The sequence below is a fragment of the Pelmatolapia mariae genome, linkage group LG16_19 (genome assembly GCF_036321145.2).
Source record: "Pelmatolapia mariae isolate MD_Pm_ZW linkage group LG16_19, Pm_UMD_F_2, whole genome shotgun sequence".
Classification (NCBI taxonomy): Eukaryota; Metazoa; Chordata; class Actinopteri; order Cichliformes; family Cichlidae; genus Pelmatolapia; species Pelmatolapia mariae.
In genome coordinates, this window is record NC_086241.1 from 56,649,704 (window position 1) to 56,667,546 (window position 17,843).

Here is a 17,843-nt window from a genome sequence, read left to right on the forward strand (position 1 = left end):
ATTATAAACCTCTCAGTTTTTATCTTCTCTTTCTTGATGACAGACCGGTTTCTTTTTTAAGGTTTCACTTCCCTTTCTTTAAACTTCAGTGTTTCACTACCTTTCTTTATCTGAATTTTGTGGCTTTAAAGAAAAAAAACAAAACAATTCCCGCTCTAATGTACGTCTGTGGTTTTCTGTTTTTTTCTCTTCTGTGACCAGAAACTGATTTCAACATCGTGTATCTACTGTCTGAGTCACCGTGTGGAAAAGACAGACCAAAAAACCATGTAAATATACGCCAATATCTACTGCATACGTTTAGTTACGTTTTTTTGTTTCCCCTCTGTGGCTTTTTTTTTCAGCATTTCCTGCTCTAATGTACACTACCAGTAAGTTTGGACTTTCTGTTTTTTCTTTATTTTCATGACTATTTACCTTGTAGATTCTCACTGAAGACATCAAAACTATGAATGAACACATATGGAATTATGTAGTACACAAAACAGTGTGAAATAACATTTTGTATATTTTAGCTTCTTCAAAGTAGCCACCCTTTGCTTTGATTACTGCTTTGCACACTCTTGGCATTCATCGAGTAGTCGCCAGAAATGGTTTTCCAACAGTCTTGAAGGAGTTCCCAGAGATGCTGAGCACTTGTTGGCACTTTTGCCGTCTTATCTCAAACCACCTTGATTGGGTTTAGGTCAGGGAACTGTGGAGGCCTGGTGTAGCACCCCATCACTCTCCTTCTTGGTCAAAAAGCCCTTACGCAGCCTGTAGGTGTGTTTGGGGTCACTGTCCTGTTGAAAAATAAATGATGGTCCAACTAAACACAAACTGGATGGGATGGCAGGATGCTGTGGTAGTCATGCTGGTTCAGTGTACCATCAGTTTTGAATAAATGCCCAACAGTGTCACCAGCAAAGCTCCCCCACACCATCACACCTCCTCATCATGGGAACCATGCATGTAGAGACCATTCGTTCACCTTTTCTGCGTCGCATAAGGACACGGCAGGTGGAACCAAAGAGCTCAAATTTGGATTCATCAGAACAAAGCTTGGAGTTCCGCTGGTCTAATGTCCATTCCTTGTGTTTCTTGGCCCAAACAAATCTCTTCTGCTTGTTGCTTTTCCTTGGTAGTGGTTTCTTAGCAGCTATTTGACCATAAAGGCCTGATTTGCACAGTCAGAACCAGTTTGATCCTAGTGCTTAATGGATTTTGCAACTGCACTAAGGACACATTCAAAGTTTCCAGACTGACCTTCAGTTCTTAAAGTAATGATGGACTATCGTTTCTCTTTACGGAGCTGATTGGTTCTTGCCTTAACATGAATTCTAACAGCTGTCAAATAAGCCTGTCAGCTGTGTACCAACCTGATTCCTGCACAACACAACTGATGGTCCCAACCCCATTTAGAAATTCCACAAACAAACCCTGACAAGGCACACCTGTGAAGTGAAAACCATTGCAGCTGACTACATCATGAAGCTCATTGAGAGAAGGCCAAGAGTGTGCAAAGCAGTAATCAAGGCAAAGGGTGGCTACTTTGAAGAATCTAAAATGTAACACATATTTTGAGAAACCATAAAATGAGAAGCTGTGTCCAAACTCTTGACTAGTAGTGTACGTCTGTGGTTTTCTTTTCTTTTCTGTTTATTTTTTCTTCTATGACCAGAAACCGATTTCATAATCCTGTGTATCTACTGTCTGAGTCACAGTGTGAAAAAGACAGACCATAAAAATATGCAGATATCTACATATTTATTCCTCCTGAAAAAAAAGGAACATTTTGTGAAACATTGTGGATTTTCCTCAGGTCATAGCAGAATATGTTTTTTTAAATACAGAAACAGTAACCTGAAAAAAAAAGTTAAGTTCTGACACAACAGTTGTGTTCTTTATGGTGCGACAAACCTGTGAGCACAAACACTGAGTCGCTGTCATCAGACTAAGGGGATATTTGTTGGGTAGGTGGCAGTGAATGCCAGTGTTCAGTGAACATCTAAACTGACAAAGACATTTAAAAAAAAAAAATAAAGCAGTTTACATACAATACTGTGCAAAAGTCTTAAGTCAGCACTCCATTATTTGGATTTAGCTTCTAAGGAGGCAGACTTGTCGGTATTTTTAAACCAGTTTTGAGCAATAGTCCACTCCCTGCGCCGGATCATTTTCAGAGGACTGTTTTTTAACACTGACCTATGAATTAAAAAAGCATAAAAAAGGCACCTAACCCAAGTAATGAACCAGTGTCATGTCTATATGCACCAGACAAATTAGCAAAGAACCAATTATTAAATTGTATCTTTAGGCACTTTGTTATTAGAAGTCTGCTGCAAAAACATAAATTTATTTTCTCATGTATTTTATTGAAACTACAAAAAATGCCAAAGGTAGTTTGACTGGCTTAAAATACTATTTGTGCACAAACAAGGTGATTACCAAAGGGCTACTTCCTGAAAACTACATATCTCAGCATGATGTGCAGTGTGTCTTTGAGAAATGAGAGGAAAGAGGACAAGAGGAGGACAAAAAGAAGAAGTAGCAGTTCTATAGCAGATGAACAGTCATTTTAAAGGAAGGCAAACAGGCAGAAAAGGGTGAGATATGCTAAATTACACAAGAACTGGACTGAAAATCAGCAGAAACAGGTCTTATGGAGTGAAAATTGGAAGTTTTTGGCTCAAATAGTCATCAGCATGTATCAAGGAGGTCAACAGTGAGTTTCTACAGCGATCTGTAAAACACAGCAAGCCTCTGTCATGGTTTCGGGCTGTATTTCAGTGAACGGTGCTGGGGATTTTGTTAAAGTTGATGGAATTATGAACGCTGAAAAGTACCCTATAGTCATCAGTCATGGGTTGGACTACCGAGAGTCTGGACTTACTGATATTACTATAACAGATCATACCTACAGAGAATGAAATAAAAAAACAGCCAACATCCAAAGAAGAGCTTTGAATGTCCTCCAAGAAGCCTGGAGAACTATTCCTGAAGACTTCTCAAAGAAATTACAAAAAAGCTGACCAAGAGCATTCAGGCTGTGTTGAAGAGTAAAAATGGTCATACCCAAAAAATCACTTTGAGGCTTGCTAGAATTTTACAAACTTTTTTCTTTGCCTTATAAACTGTATTTCTGTGTATGTCGGTGTATGTTTCATGACATCCCTGCACCCATTTCCCATTTTCCTATAAAGAAATGACATGTGGCTCAAGACTTTTCCACAGTACTGCATAAAATTTAGGACGTACGTCTGAACAAGAGACTGTAAGATCAAGAAAATAAGGAAATATAATGAAGCTTACAGCTCAGTGAAAACAATGTGACATTAGAGTGAATAAATATAGTTTAGATCTTAAATAATAGCCTATGTTCAATAATACTCTACATCACTGTTTCACACATTTTCCTGTGTTTTTCACACCTCTAGCACAATTTATGTTTTAAGCTGAGTTGCCATTTCCACAGTTGTGTTCCTCTGCAGCTGTCAGGAGTGCACAGGAACACAGAAAGAAACCAAAACTGAAGAGAAAAGTACTGAAATACGTCTAAACCCGAACATCCCTCACAAAAAAATGACAATACTCCTTAAAAAATATATAGATTCAGGCATATACTGCAATAACACTGCATCTTATTACTGTACTGTAGCAGATATGATGGCTCATATATAGATACAAAACCTAAGCTTTAAATATCATTAAATATGGTACAGCATCTCTCTTTTCTGCTTATCACATGTCTAAAAATCTGCTTTCACACATCACAATCTGTAAGCACAGAAAAGGTAAATACATCGGCTTCTATGGAAGACACTGCGGAACAAACTCTCTTCAGTTTCATGGCAATTTCATGTCAGAAGTGAAAACAGAAACAGACTAAACTGACACTTTTCTCACAGACTTTCTGGTAATCTGCAAGAAGAACAAAAAAAGGCTTAAAAAGTTGTAGTTCCTTCTTCGCTCGTCAGGTCTTTCTTCTGGATAAAAACAGTTAAGCTCCATTAGTAGTTAATATAGCTGTTAGCCCTCATGTAGTGTAAGCTGCAGTGGTAAGAGGTTCACACTACCATTAACCCTTTGTGACACAGGGAAAAAGGGAGAAACTGGAGAAAAGGATAAGAATAACTGAAGTGATGCTCAAATATGGGGTTGTGCATGCCTTCTTCATGTGTCTCAGCTCTGTCTCCTCGTCATCAGCAGTCACTTTTGATTTGAGTGGAAAATGCTGCTAAAAATAAATTCAAAGTGCTTGCACCTAAGAGAAAGGTATTTATGTGGTTAATCTTAATGACATCGAGGGTGAATGATAAATGCAGCACTATATCTAGCTGTGTTTATGTAACTTTGTCATTCTTCAGATTAGGCTGACATTTGTCTGCTGCCGGAAAAATGGTGGTTTTTACTAGATCCCTGCATCCAGGATGCATTTGCCAGAGAATGAGCCGAACATGAGATGATAAACTCTGTGTTCATCTAATCTAATGCAACTGAGGTCCTGAGTCATAAATAACTGCCGAATGACTTATAATTGCAGAATTTGCAAATAATGTCCTTACTGTTTTTCCACCGAGTTTAATAAAACATGTTTGTAATTTAGTACTAAGCCTTTTCTTGTCTAACTGAGTACATTTTTTCTCCATAAATTACATAATTACATTCACAAAACTTCACAGAAATTAAAAAACAAATTCTATATGTCACAATTTTTTAATGACTAAATGACTTTAACGCCCCAAAACCTCGCCTGCTTTTCTGCCTGGGGACTGTCTGAGCTTACTCTGTACTAAAAACTTTGTTATGTGTCCCTGATCATATGTAACCCGAATGACTTCATTGCCCCAGATGCATTTATAGAGTGTAGACTAGCTCCAACCTTTGAGCCATTTACTAAAAACACTATCATGTGTGACCGGGCTCAGTGAGATGCTAACTGTAATGGTACTTATACATTTTATAGCTTTTGTTTAAGTAAAAGTCGTACTAAGATCAAAATATGTGTTTTTTAAAGAGTAATGTGGCCAATTTTATGTAATATTTCCCTGCTGCAGATCATGCCCAGATTTGTCGCCCACCATGGGGTTCTATCAGTAGGCTTAGTTTATGGGTCACTTCCCTGCAAATTATGTGAGCATGTACAGTAATATGGGCATGTGTGTGTATAATTGTGCTGTCCTCTAATCAATTACCTGAAGTTAGTCTCAAACAAAAGGGCATGTGCTAGACGCTGTAGGTGTGTGTGTGTGCCTGTACAGTGAAGCAAAGGTCAGACGTCAGTGCTGTAGGAGCGCGGCGGGGGAGGAAACGTGTCCGAGGGACTGCAGTAGCTCAGAGGGGAGGAGCTCTGAGGGTGAACCGACAGGGGAAGAGATACAGACGGGTTCTCGTAGTAAGTATGGAAGCCGAGACGCTCCCCTCCATTACGCATGTCGTCTGTGAGTCCCGAGCGCAGGGTGTATGGTGAACAGCTGGGGCAGCGGTGAGAACCCGAATCCAGCTGATCCAGAGAGACGGGGGTGATGGCAGTGCCGTCCATGGCGAGGGCGTTGCAGGCGTTGCACGGAAAGTGAGAGAGAGGATCCGGTCCTGCCATGGAGGCCACGTCCACCTCAGAATCATTTTTCTTACAGCAGTAATACTGCAGGAGGATGACAAAGAAGGCACCAGGGTGTGAGCAAGAAGAACAAGGGTTCGGATGTCTTCCTAAACATTCTGTGATTCTGATTGCTTTATCACAGCAAAATAAAATTGTGACATCAAAATCAAAATATGAACAGTGACAAAATTCAGTTTAACATGGTGAGAATTAAGTTTTTTTTTTCAGAGGTAGGTGAAAAGACTGACAGTATACTCAGACAGCTGTCACTAGGCTTTGGAAGGGCAATCTGCACTGTGCTTTGTGCAAATGTTGAACCACTGACTGCTCTGGCCACCACATCTGCTTTTATTGTAACCAGATCCAGCTGTAACTTGGTACTAGAGTGCTATGTTACATAAATGAGACAGAGTGTGGAAAACCATGTTAAGGTGGCAGACAATTAGACTGGGTTATGGCTCAGTCTCACTAGATTAAAAATAGGACTGCAACATCCTTGAGTTGCCCGGTGATTGAAGTGAATTTCTGGCAAATTCAGGGAACGATTGGAAGTAGGTCGCCTCCAGGTTGAGCGTTCGACAACCTCAATCTCACGGCAACCACTTTTGCTTGTTTGTTTGATTGTTTCTATTTTAACTATTGCAATCTGACTGAAGCCTAGATTATACTCTGTTGTGGACATGGACAAGGACGGCTGGACGGTCAGACAGCTGAGTACTCATTCCTGTTACTACTTTTTGAAGTCTGCCACTAATTTCCAATTAGTGTGAATTACTGTGCATGTAGATGGCAACAGATTTGCACTAATTTATCACAGTATTATATCAAACAGATTGCAAGTAACTGGCAACTTGACCCTATTTAATTGCAGACTAATAGCAGACTGTGTCAATTTGCCATTTTTTCACTCGCTTTTAAGATGCCAGCTGAGTGCGAGTGGTGCCCATCTTTGAAGCAAGTATTTCAAAGACAATAAGACTGCAAGTTCATTGCACACGGTCACAAACTAGATTAGTTAGTTGAGTTTGTTAAGCCAGTAAACATCAGTAATGTAAAAAGAGCTTTTGGGTGAACAGCAAACTGCCTAAAAGACCAAGAAACATGAACGTGCACAGTAATACCTGGAGTCTACAGTAACAGAGAACTGCTACAATGCACAGCAGTATCACTCCAGCAAGTATTCCTCCGGTTATGACAATAGTTCCCGCTGACATCCGACCAGCTCTCCATCAAACCCTTCACACAGAATCAACAAAGACAGAAAAGAGGCGAAAATGCATCAAGAATTACATTTGGATTTCAGTAATGTTAGAATAACTTCTGCAGAATATTTAGCATACTTACGTCCAGCAAAGGTTTCTAATGCCTGAAAAAATAACCAAAATAGGCTGGATTAGTGTATTTATATGCCATTATTATACAATTGCAACTGATAAAAATGCACAAATGCCATTCTTCCAAAATAAAAGTCCTTCTGGGTTTTCATGATGTAAAAAAGCAAGCTGCTTTGCTCCGAGCCCCCAAAAGGTGTTCATTTAGACTGAGACCAGGTGATATATGATTCAAACGATTCTGTTTTTGATTGAATCAAATGGCAAACTCTGGTGTATTTGTGCAGAGAACAGGAAACATTTATAAGACTCTTTACTCTTTACAAACTGTATTTGCCAGAAGTCTGTCCATACCCCAAACTAGGTCTACTTACATCGTTATTGGGTTCAAATAGTGAGATTTTTTTGTCATATTTTTGCTGAGCTGCAGTTGAATATCACCATATTTTTGCAGGGTACTGTGCATAAATAGGATATCACAAATTCTAATTTTGACATTTGCTTTTTAGGGATAAAACAAGAGAGTAGTTGTATTTTTAAACATTGGCACATGAAGGGTAGCTGTTTAGCACTGCATGCTGTCTTAATGCTGAGCTCATCCCCTCCCAGCTTCTGCTCAACACTCAGTGAACTAACATGAGAGGAATGCTTAGCTGCAATACTGAACTATTTCTTTCATTTGTAACCCATCTGCAGGCTATAGCCTCCGGGCTAATGTTTTTTTGTTTTTTTAATTTTCAGAGGTTAAGTGCTCAGAGCAAAAATAATCTTTTCAAGACGCCGTCAGGTCTGAATTCCAACAAACCAACCGAACACACACATAAGAAGACAGTGGGAGAATGTAAGAAGGTAGGAAACCATAGCAGGCCTGAGGACTGTTACTCTCAAAATCACCTCTCTTTGGAACTCCTGCAGGTAGAAAAAGAGGCTACTGTCAGGAGGAAATGTTTGGCATGAGAAACGCTACATAGCAGCTGTTGTGCTATGCCGCTGATAATTTCTATGATTCTGTAATTATGTAATTTATATTCAACCAAGCAATTGTTTAGCCCATAAATACAGTGTAGTTATATAATGTGTGGCTTTTACAAATTAAATAACACATGTGGTTGCCTAAAATGTCTAAAAGTAGTTTATAAAATACACCCCCAGGCCACATTTTATTAGGTACACCTGTTCAGCTGCTTGTTAATACAAATCAGTCACTCACATGGGAGCAACACAATGCATTGCAGCTCAAGTCTGAAGAAGTGCTTAGTTCATTTCAGAGCTCAGAGGAGAATGGCCAGACTGCTTCATGTTGATAGGAAGGCAACTTAAAATAAAATATTTATAACAACAAAGGTATGCAAATGAGTATCTGTGAATGGATAATACATCAAATCCTTGAAGCAGTGTGCGTGGTCTTCTGTTGTAGCAGCAGTAGACCACACCCACTGCCACTCCTGCTATCTAAAGAACAGGAAACTAAGGCTATAATTCACATTGGCTCACCAAAATTAGCCAATAAAACACTGGAAAATGTTACCTGCTCTGCTGATTTCTGTAAGTAGTTAGAATAGTAGGTTGAGAACTTGGTATAAACAACATGAAAGCACGACTCTGTCCCACCTTGTATCAACAGTTCCAGCTGCTGCTGGTGATGTAAAAGGTTGGAAGTCTTTGGGGCCCTTAGTGCCAGTCAAGCATTGTTTAAACACCACTCCATACACAAGTGTTGTCCCTGACTATGTCCATCCTACTATGACCACAGTGTCCCCTTCCTCTGATGGTTGCTTCCAGCAGGATAGCACGCCATGTCAAAAGCTCAAATCATCTCAAACTACTTTCTTGAAAATGACAGTGAGTTCACTGCTCTCAAATGGCCTCCACAGTCACCAGATCTCAGTTCAATAGAGCACCTTTGGGATGGGGTGGAATGGAAGATTGATATCACGAATGTGCAAGCAATATTTCTGCAGCAAATGCATAACGCTATCACGTCAAAAATAACCAAAGCCTCTGAAGAATGTTTCCAGCATCCAGTTGAATCTATGCCATGAAGAATTAAGTCAGTTCTGAATGCAAAAGGGAGTAAAGCCACATGTACCTAATGAAGTGGCTGGTGGGTTTGTATTACAGCCGCTGTTTCATGACAAAGAATCTGTTCTTTCTATATAACCCATAAATAGGCATACAAAGGAATGAATCACGCTCACTCCAGAATACTTAAAACAACTGGGAGCTGTTTTGAATTGAAAAATAACACTCAATGTGTGGTTGAATTAACCTGCTGAATGCAGCAGCACATTCTCTGCATACTAATAATATGTGTGGCATTTCATACAAGTATGTGCAGCACAGTTTCAGCATAATAATACGTTCAAGCGATATATCGCTTGTCCTTTTTTACTGTGACAGCTTCAAAATCACCTCTCACTGCTGCGCTGATAGCTGCCACCATGAAATCTCCTGGATATTATCAGGGCATACTGTCACATGAACCCAATTCCTCTCCCCTTTTCTTTGCTTTGCAGGTAAATAACCTTAAGCAAACAGATCTGATTGACACTGAGACACAAAAGAACCAAAGTAGTGTAAAGAAATAAAAGAAATCAATGCAGATGCACGTATATTTATCTCCAACGCGCACAGCAAATTTACTGTCTCGCCTCAAAAAGATCTGCTTCTAAACAAGCCTGTCTGAGAGAAAGCACTAAATTAGCTGCGTGCAAGCGATAAAGAACCCCGCGTGTGTGTGTGTGTGTGTGTGTGGATGTCTTAATTTCATTTTACTGGCAGTGACATCAAAATACTAAATAAACAAACAACCACGGCGCAGAATACCCAAATTAATCTGCTCAGAGAGTGACCTCTTATATCAGCTTTTAAATTTCATGATTTTGACATTAATTTAGACAAATTTGCATGGCTGCGTTCGGGCAGAAATATTCATTTTAGGCACTGCCATTATAGTAATTACAACACCAGAAGACTCTATTTATCTACCGTTCAACTTGATTAACTAAAACATCCAGATATTTCTCACTGGAGTAACAGCATTTAATTATGCCAATTAAATGGATTCAAACAAACAAAAAAACCCAACTTCCCTTTATATTAATGCACGTTTGTGAAAGCTGTGAGCTTTCTAAAGCAGTAATTTGCAGTTAATTTACATTTCATTGACTAATTAATAGATTTAACTGTTCTGGGATTTGATATTTTGACATCTGGTAAATCTCAGCAGGAAGGTTGACTAAAGAGAATAGTTCATAATTGGGTGGCTTGGTCAGCTGCCAGCGAGAGGTTTTGCTGCTCTGTCCCTTTTTATTTGTCCGATGTATCATTAATGAGGTTAATGACCCTTCATAAAGAGCAGTGACAGATCAGTTCATAAATCTTCTCCCTGAACAATGAATAAACTTGAATCTCTATTTTAAATGGAAAGTACAATCACATAAAGCACTAGATCTCTTTCAGTATGTGTGTGCACTGAAATGAGCATGTGAGCCTCCCTCTCAGAGAGCTCACTTCTGCAGTATCTTCCATTGCGTCATCGTACTAAATTATATACACCATGGGCCGCGATAATGTCGTTAAAAGCGATGTGAAGTCTCTTTTGCTCCCCATTTCTCCATCCCCTCCCTGTCTAGCTCACAATCTCACGTCTCCTTACTCCTCTTTGTGCATCTTATCTTTTCTTGATTCTCTTTGTCTCTCATTTACTCTTTGAAGAATATCCTACTTTTTCCAACATGCTATACATCATTCCGGGCTCAGGCTATCGACTTAAATTTAAGACCTGTGTGCAACTACTGTGGCACATGCATGCAAAATTCATAACCTTCTCTGAAATATATCAACAAAGGCGCAGCAATGGAATCTTTCTAGAAAGAAAAATAAGTCACTTTGACTAACACGCGACCAAATTATGCTAGAGAGGGAGCGCTGAGGTAAAGCCTCAGATTAGAGAGTTTCCAGTAGACTGGAGAGACAAACATGCCAAGTGACAGAGGTTGGAAGACTCAACTTTAATGCTGTCATCTTATCCAACACAATTCATGTATGACTCCCAGTGGGTTCAGAGCTGTCTGATTTAGCTGGGAAGCACACACACACACACACACTCATAATACCACATAAAACCCTTAGATTTAACTGTGGTCTGAAAGAAGGATCTGCCACAATCCTGTCAGTGGCTGACTTGGACAAGTGACAGTGAAGAAGGGGGATGAAGATGTCTCAGAGGAGCCAACAGGCATCTGATTTCCACAACACAGAAGCTACATAAAGTCATTATGTGTACCAGTCCCAGGTGACCTGTACACTCTAGTTATACAGAGTGTATCTGTCAAGTCAGCTTCAATCACAGAAAGAAAGGATCCACTTCCTCACTGTACAAAAAGCAGCGCTGAAGGAAATGTAAATCCCTGAGATTTGCAGGGATTTTGAGAGTTGCCAAGAAATGATGTAAAGTGTATGTGCAAATGAGAGACAGGGAGGCTCTTAAGCAGTCAGCAACATTGTCACTCTTGACTCAAAACACTGAGTGTCTAGCAGGGTTGGGCAAAAATTCAATTTTGGCTTCAGCTCATTATTATTTTCACTGTTGATTAACTTGTACTGAGAGAAGAGAGCAGGTGGAGGAGAACCTGGAGAGGTGACGATATGCACTGGAGAGAAGAGGACTGAAAGTCGGAAGAAGCATGAAAGATTATGTGTGTGATTGAGAGGGAGACAGGTGTAAGACTGAATCTGCAAGCAGTAGATGTAGAGAAGGTTGATGAGCTTAAATATCTGGGGGTCCGCCATCCAACGAAAAGTGTAACGGAGAGGGGAAAAGAGAGTGCAAGCACGGTGGAGTGTGTGGAGATGAGTGTCAGGGATGATTTGTGACACTGGGATAGCAGCAAGAGTGAAAGGGAAGGTTTACAAAGCAGTACTGAGACATGCTATGAGGTATGGTTTGGAGATGGTGGGACTGACACAAAGTGTAGAAGTGAAGGAGGACACGGAGTAGGTTGGTGTGACAGTGGGGGATGCTAGGGACAGGCAGAGAATTCACTGTGGCGACCACCTGCTTCTCATCAGCAGTGATGATTCTTGGCTCACAGGTTGGCTGAGTTTTAAAGAGAAGTTTGTGTTTGATTTGAGGTTCATAGTGCTGCCGCAAATAGGCACATACAACAGGTAAAAACAGGACTTCCAATTAATGATCTAAACATAGCAGCAGTGCTGGAAGGGTTCAGAGGTGCACAAGGAGAAACCTCGATGGGACAAAATTTAAATCAGGTCATGCTTTTTGCTTTATATTGGACACACTGTTAGATTTCATTTATTATGAATGATCTTAGGCATCAAGAATTTGTCCTCGGTGGTTTTCTGATATTTCTGCCATCTTCTGGGAATTCTCTGACATTTTTGTAGACGATTTGATTAATTGATTAATCAGAAAGAACATAGAAAGATGACTTTATTGAACATCCGAGTCTCAAAAAGTCTGTGTGCATAAATAAAAAAAATCTTTACCAGATAGCTGACTTTGAAAGAAAAAAACTCAGAAAGAAAAATTCAACCACAATACCACAACTTTATTGATCCTTTGGGAAGTTATTCTTATCTGTCGAGCGAACGCATCTGTATGGAAACAGCCAGCAAGTTGACTCAACTGTCTGAATTTTGGAGTCTGGGTTAATGATACAGCAGATAAATTCAACAATCGCAGGTTGGGAACCTTCCTCATAGAAAATACAATGCATTGAGTTGCTATAGTCTCTGACTGGCCTCCTCTTCTTCTTCTGAAAAGCCATTAAAGACCACGAAAACGGGAATTCTTGCATGCAAAGACAATAAATCATCAACTTTAACACAAATACACATGCTAAGAAAAACTAAATCTGTTATACTGCATTACACAATATTTACCCTGATGTTATATTCGTCTCTAGCATATACTTAATAGTATTACTTAAAAATCACATTAGCCTGCTGTAGCACAGATAAGAAAAGTGACTCTTCTTCTTGTTCTGCTTTTTTCTCCTCTCCCTCCCTTTTTCGTTCACATACAACATGCACATGAAGAGTTCATTAGAAAGATGATTAAACCTTTGTTCAAGCTACCACAAAATCCTCTCATTTCGACCTCCGCAATGTTAGAAACGCTGAGAGAGGTGAAGAGGTTTCACACTCCACTTGCAGAACTATATTTAGCAGTTTTGCCATCTCTTAACACAGTGAAAAGCACGAGATGAGAGGCAGAGGAGAGGTGTCATATTTTAATTCGTTTTCTCTGCGGGAAATGAAACGATCCTCGCATACAGCTACATGCAAATGAACACGCACGCACCCACAACCAAAAACACCCCTGATCGAATGCTGAAGAGGTAAAAACACCGCTTCCCTCAGAACTTTCATGTGGGACGATGTGGTGATGATTAGTGTTGTGAAGCTGGGAGGTTCTTCTCCCATGTGATGCCTGAGTGAACTGTGGAAATTAGAGAAGCTATGACAGGAAACTTTAATTAGAAAACTCTATGCTATACAGTAAAGCAGTGGATGACAGCAGATCATTAGATGAAAAGTGATCCCGTATCTGTTCAGTCAATCTGAAGCTAAAAGGAAAATTAGCTTAGGTTTGCAGCAAAGGCTGGAAATGGGGAGGAAATTTAATTCGTTCAGTTCAATTCAGTTTATTTATATAGTTCCAAATCACAACAGCACCTTACTGTATACATCAATTCAATTGCTTTATGTGGTAAGGTAAAGATCCTGCAATATTAGATAGAAAACCGAACAATCACAAAACCCCCTGTAGCCAAGCAGTAGGCCACAGTGGGAAGGAAAAACTCCCTTTTAAGAGGAAGAACGAGGTGCAGGGAGGGGCAGAGTGGGCGTGAGCACAAAAGGCAAACTACAGGAGAGAGAGTAAAGCATATGATTTAGTTATATTTAAACATAACAAAACCTGCATACTAGTATTACCAAGACTGCTTAACAGGGACTTTGTGTTAAATCTATACTGTACAAGTGTCATAACCACACACTCTTCTGAAAACGTATGCTAAAACTTGAAGTGCACTTCCCTAGAAATGTTACTACACAACTATCGTGATCTGTCCACTACTGTCGATTTCTCCTATCCATTTATGGTTGCTTGTTTGAGTGGATTAGTGAAAGATTAATACTTATAGCCTCAATATAAGGACTCACAGATATTAGCAAATTCCTGGAAGGAGACAGCAGAAAATATCACGAGGGAATGTAAAAAGAAGGAAAAACCTCACAGCGTTTTATTTGTGTCTTCTGTGGCTGGCACTGCATGCACAACACCAAGACATGACCACAATGTAATTAACGCATAATGAACCAGACACATGCATAAATGTTGGCAACGAAACCACCACTTGCATAAGTAGGCAGACCCATGCCTATACATTATGGCCGTGTACTATGTACTACGTGTGTGATGTGATTGGTCCTTCAGCTTAGCACTTCCCATGGAAAAGAGAGCCGTAATATACAAGAAACTTCTTTGTATTGAAGTGAAACCAACAATGTAAACTCCCCGGAGTGCCTTTGTTTGTGCTTCTCATGCTGCTTTTTTTTTTTTAATCTTTGAGGCTTATTTTTTGCACTTCTTCACTCTTCATACTGAACTCTGCTGCCCTGTTCAAGCCTAATTTACTTGTCTAAAGTGTCACAGACTAGGAATGTCACAATACCACCAATACCAGTGCAATTATATGACCCTTTATAACCAGTTTAATACCAAAACTAAATGATTAGGCCATGTACCAAATCATAAACACCTGACGTGTTGCTGGCAGACTGTTAATATTATGTATCATTGAAAGGACAGACTTGAATGTTAGGGTAGTTCGAGCACTGCCCAAATTAGATGAGTTTAAGTATCAGGGGGTCTTTTTCATGAAAGAATGAAGGCTATGTCACTCTCTTGTGGTGAACAAAGAGCTGAGCCTGAAAGCAAAGAGCTGCAACTATTCAATATCAAAAGGAGCCAGATGTGGTGGTTTGGGCATCTGTCCAGGACATTTCTTGGGTCCCTCCCAAGTGAGGTGCTTCAGGCATGTCTTACTGGAAGGAAGCCCAGGGGCAAACCCAGGACATGATGTAGAGATTATATCTCTCGACTGGATTGGGAACGCCTTGATGTCCTTCCAGATGAGCTGGAGATGCATCCAGCATCAGAAGATGAATGAATGGATGTCTAACTGCTCAAAACTTATATACATTCAGTATTTGAAAAACTACTAAAAACACTACTATGTCAGAAAGGTGGTATGTAAGATTTTCAATATATGCCTTTTAAGTTCTTATTTAATAAGAGCTAAAAGATATGGATAAGGTTTAGCATGTGGTTAATTTTTTATAAATAAAGAGATGAGTTTACAAATGGAGAAAGGAAGAAAGAGAGAAGGAAAGCAGGGAGGGATCAAACAGGGAGAGCAGGGAAGCAGGAGAAGGTGGTAGTGCCTGAGTGGCTGAATGATATACCCACTCTTAAATAATGATATGAATATTTCGTTGAGGTGGCCTTCAACTTTGCGCCGAAAATCACAGCAGGTCCTTGCAATTTTAAAGCCCCGGGGCTTTAATTATTCAGGTATCATTCCTTTAACAATATTTTTCCATCACAGGACAATTTAGCCAGGTAGTAAAATCGGGGACTTTTCTGCCTTGTCTGCCTCTGAAAGCACTCATCACAGCGTGTGAGGAGAGGAACACATCCACATCTAAGACAGAAACACCCACTATCAGAAGGGTGCAGAAGGGAACAAAGGCAGCCAGAGGGAGGAAGGTGGGGTGTGTGTGTGTGTGTGTGTGTGTGTGTGCTAGATTTCATTATGAAATACTCAGAAAATGAGTCTCAGAAATACACATTTTTCCTTATGACTGACAGCACATGAACTTAATCAGGTCTCCTGTTGCGTTTGATGCGGTTACCGCATGTCCTAATTACCTCATTGTCAATTATTTTTTGTATTACTTATGACTGAATGCATCTCAGGGGTTCTGGGGATGAATTTCTTTCAGAGTATGCCAATAAAAGGAGGGATGGGGGTTATACAGAAATCCAAGTACACTCTTGAGATCCGAATTGAAGATCCACAGCAAGAGCAGAAACACAACTTTCCTTTGCACAGTTTGCCCAGAGGTTCAGAATCGAGATCAGAGGCACTGCACGAACTTGTGGCCAAAGGTTTACAGTGCTGGCTTCCTGTAACAAACAGTGTGTGTACTGTATGTGCCAGAGACATAGCTGTACAAAAAGCACCCTTACCTTTAGAAGTCAGCATCTGGGGGAGAGCATTCTCTGCTGTGCTGCAAATCCCCCCTGGAAAACCCCAAAAAAGACCTGACATCAGTTATAACAATGATTTCAAGAGATGCCTCAGGGCCCCAGCAGTGATGTGGTCAGCACTGCGGCTACAGTAAATGAACGAGTTTGTCTCAAAGTGGGGATGGGTCTGTCTGCATTCCCATCAAAAATCCACTCATCCATCAATTTTCACATCATTAATCGCTCACACAATCACTGACACATTTTGCCCCCTGTCAGTGCTCATATTACCTCATAAGACATATGGAAGTTGTCATAATGGTGCATAATAAAGCACATTTTCTGGTCATTCACGCCACAATAACCTCTGACATCTTTTTCATCCTAGTCCAATGCAATCCGACAACTGTACGCAAAATTACTAGAAAGAGCTGTGAGACAGATGTTAAACCCTCTAAAAAAAATCGATTTTACTCACCTTACTGTCCACATCATTTCAAGTAACGTCTAAACTACTACTACAGTAGAGGCGATTTTTCTTTTCTTTTCTTTTCTTTTTTTTTGGCGAAATAAAATTGAAAATCCTTACTTTTCCGATATAAACACATCTAATGCTTTAACCGAATTGGCGGCTGGAGGTCAATTTAACAGCTGTTACATCACTGATTAGCCTCATTTTACTCAATTAAGCAGATAAATTAATGCGCACAGCTGTTAAGTGGCGCGCGGATGACTGTAAATCCAGGATGCCCTACCTTTTCGGACTGAATGTCTCAGCAACCTGTTAGAGAGACGTTTCTTTTCTTTTCTTCCCTTCTTCTTATTTGCACCGCTGTCGGTCTGGTGTTACGCGGCTCCACAGACAATAAAGTCCAGTGATTTCCTCTCCAGCACCGGTCATTAAAGGTGCCCGGAGCCCCCCTGTGCTGGCTCTACAACCGGAATCATCACGTCATTATCCGCCGTTGGTTATCCCCTCTTGACCACGGGTTTACTCACAGCATGGAGCCAGTGAGGGCCTGTGGGAAATCTCATGGCATCCAACCGCTCTGTGAAGCGCTAAAGACGGATGAGACCAGGCGGTAGTCCGGCTGCAGAGTGTCACCGCTCGGCATGGCCGCGTTTTCAGCGAGGTTCTCTGGGGGCGTTTCGGCACCTGCTACCGCCGTGCCCGGTGGGGCGGGGTAGAAAGAACAGTGGGAAGAGTGAGACGGTGTCAGCTGTACCGTGTGATATCATTTTACAGGACGATGGAAGGGGTGGTGATGGTAGTGGTGGGGGGCAGGGGGGGCAGAGGGTCGTCACCAGTATGACATGAAAGCGTAAAACGGGTGCATGATATACTCGGCTGCAGTGGGAGAGGTACACGCGGACTCTGCGGAATCCAAAGGACATCCAAAACATGTCATGCCACTTGTCTCAATAAGTCATAAGCTTGAAAGAATCCAGAAAATCAACCCGCTATATCATGTCTACACAGGATTTGAGATATTTTGACAGGAAAATCTTCCCAGTAAAAACAGAAAAGTTGTGGGGAAAGAAGAGGTTAAAAGGCTGAGTGACACACACACACAAATTAAGACTGTAAAAAATCTCTTCTGAATTGAAGCTGCCCCTGGATCTGATTAATGTGCAGCAACTATATAGC

The 17,843-nt window shown here is 40.5% G+C and overlaps 1 protein-coding gene across 1 annotated transcript; it reads right to left on the reverse strand.

The window, feature by feature from the left end:
- Nucleotides 1–1,790: 1,790 nt before the first annotated feature.
- LOC134645043 (protein FAM163A-like) lies at nucleotides 1,791–17,367 on the reverse strand. Its single transcript, XM_063498283.1, has 5 exons — nucleotides 16,951–17,367; nucleotides 16,196–16,249; nucleotides 6,926–6,947; nucleotides 6,703–6,817; nucleotides 1,791–5,623 (listed from the first exon to the last, which is right to left on the reverse strand). The coding sequence occupies exons 4-5, from the start codon at nucleotides 6,793–6,795 to the stop codon at nucleotides 5,252–5,254; spliced, it is 465 nt and encodes a 154-aa protein (XP_063354353.1). The 5' UTR covers nucleotides 6,796–6,817; nucleotides 6,926–6,947; nucleotides 16,196–16,249; nucleotides 16,951–17,367; the 3' UTR covers nucleotides 1,791–5,251.
- Nucleotides 17,368–17,843: the final 476 nt, after the last annotated feature.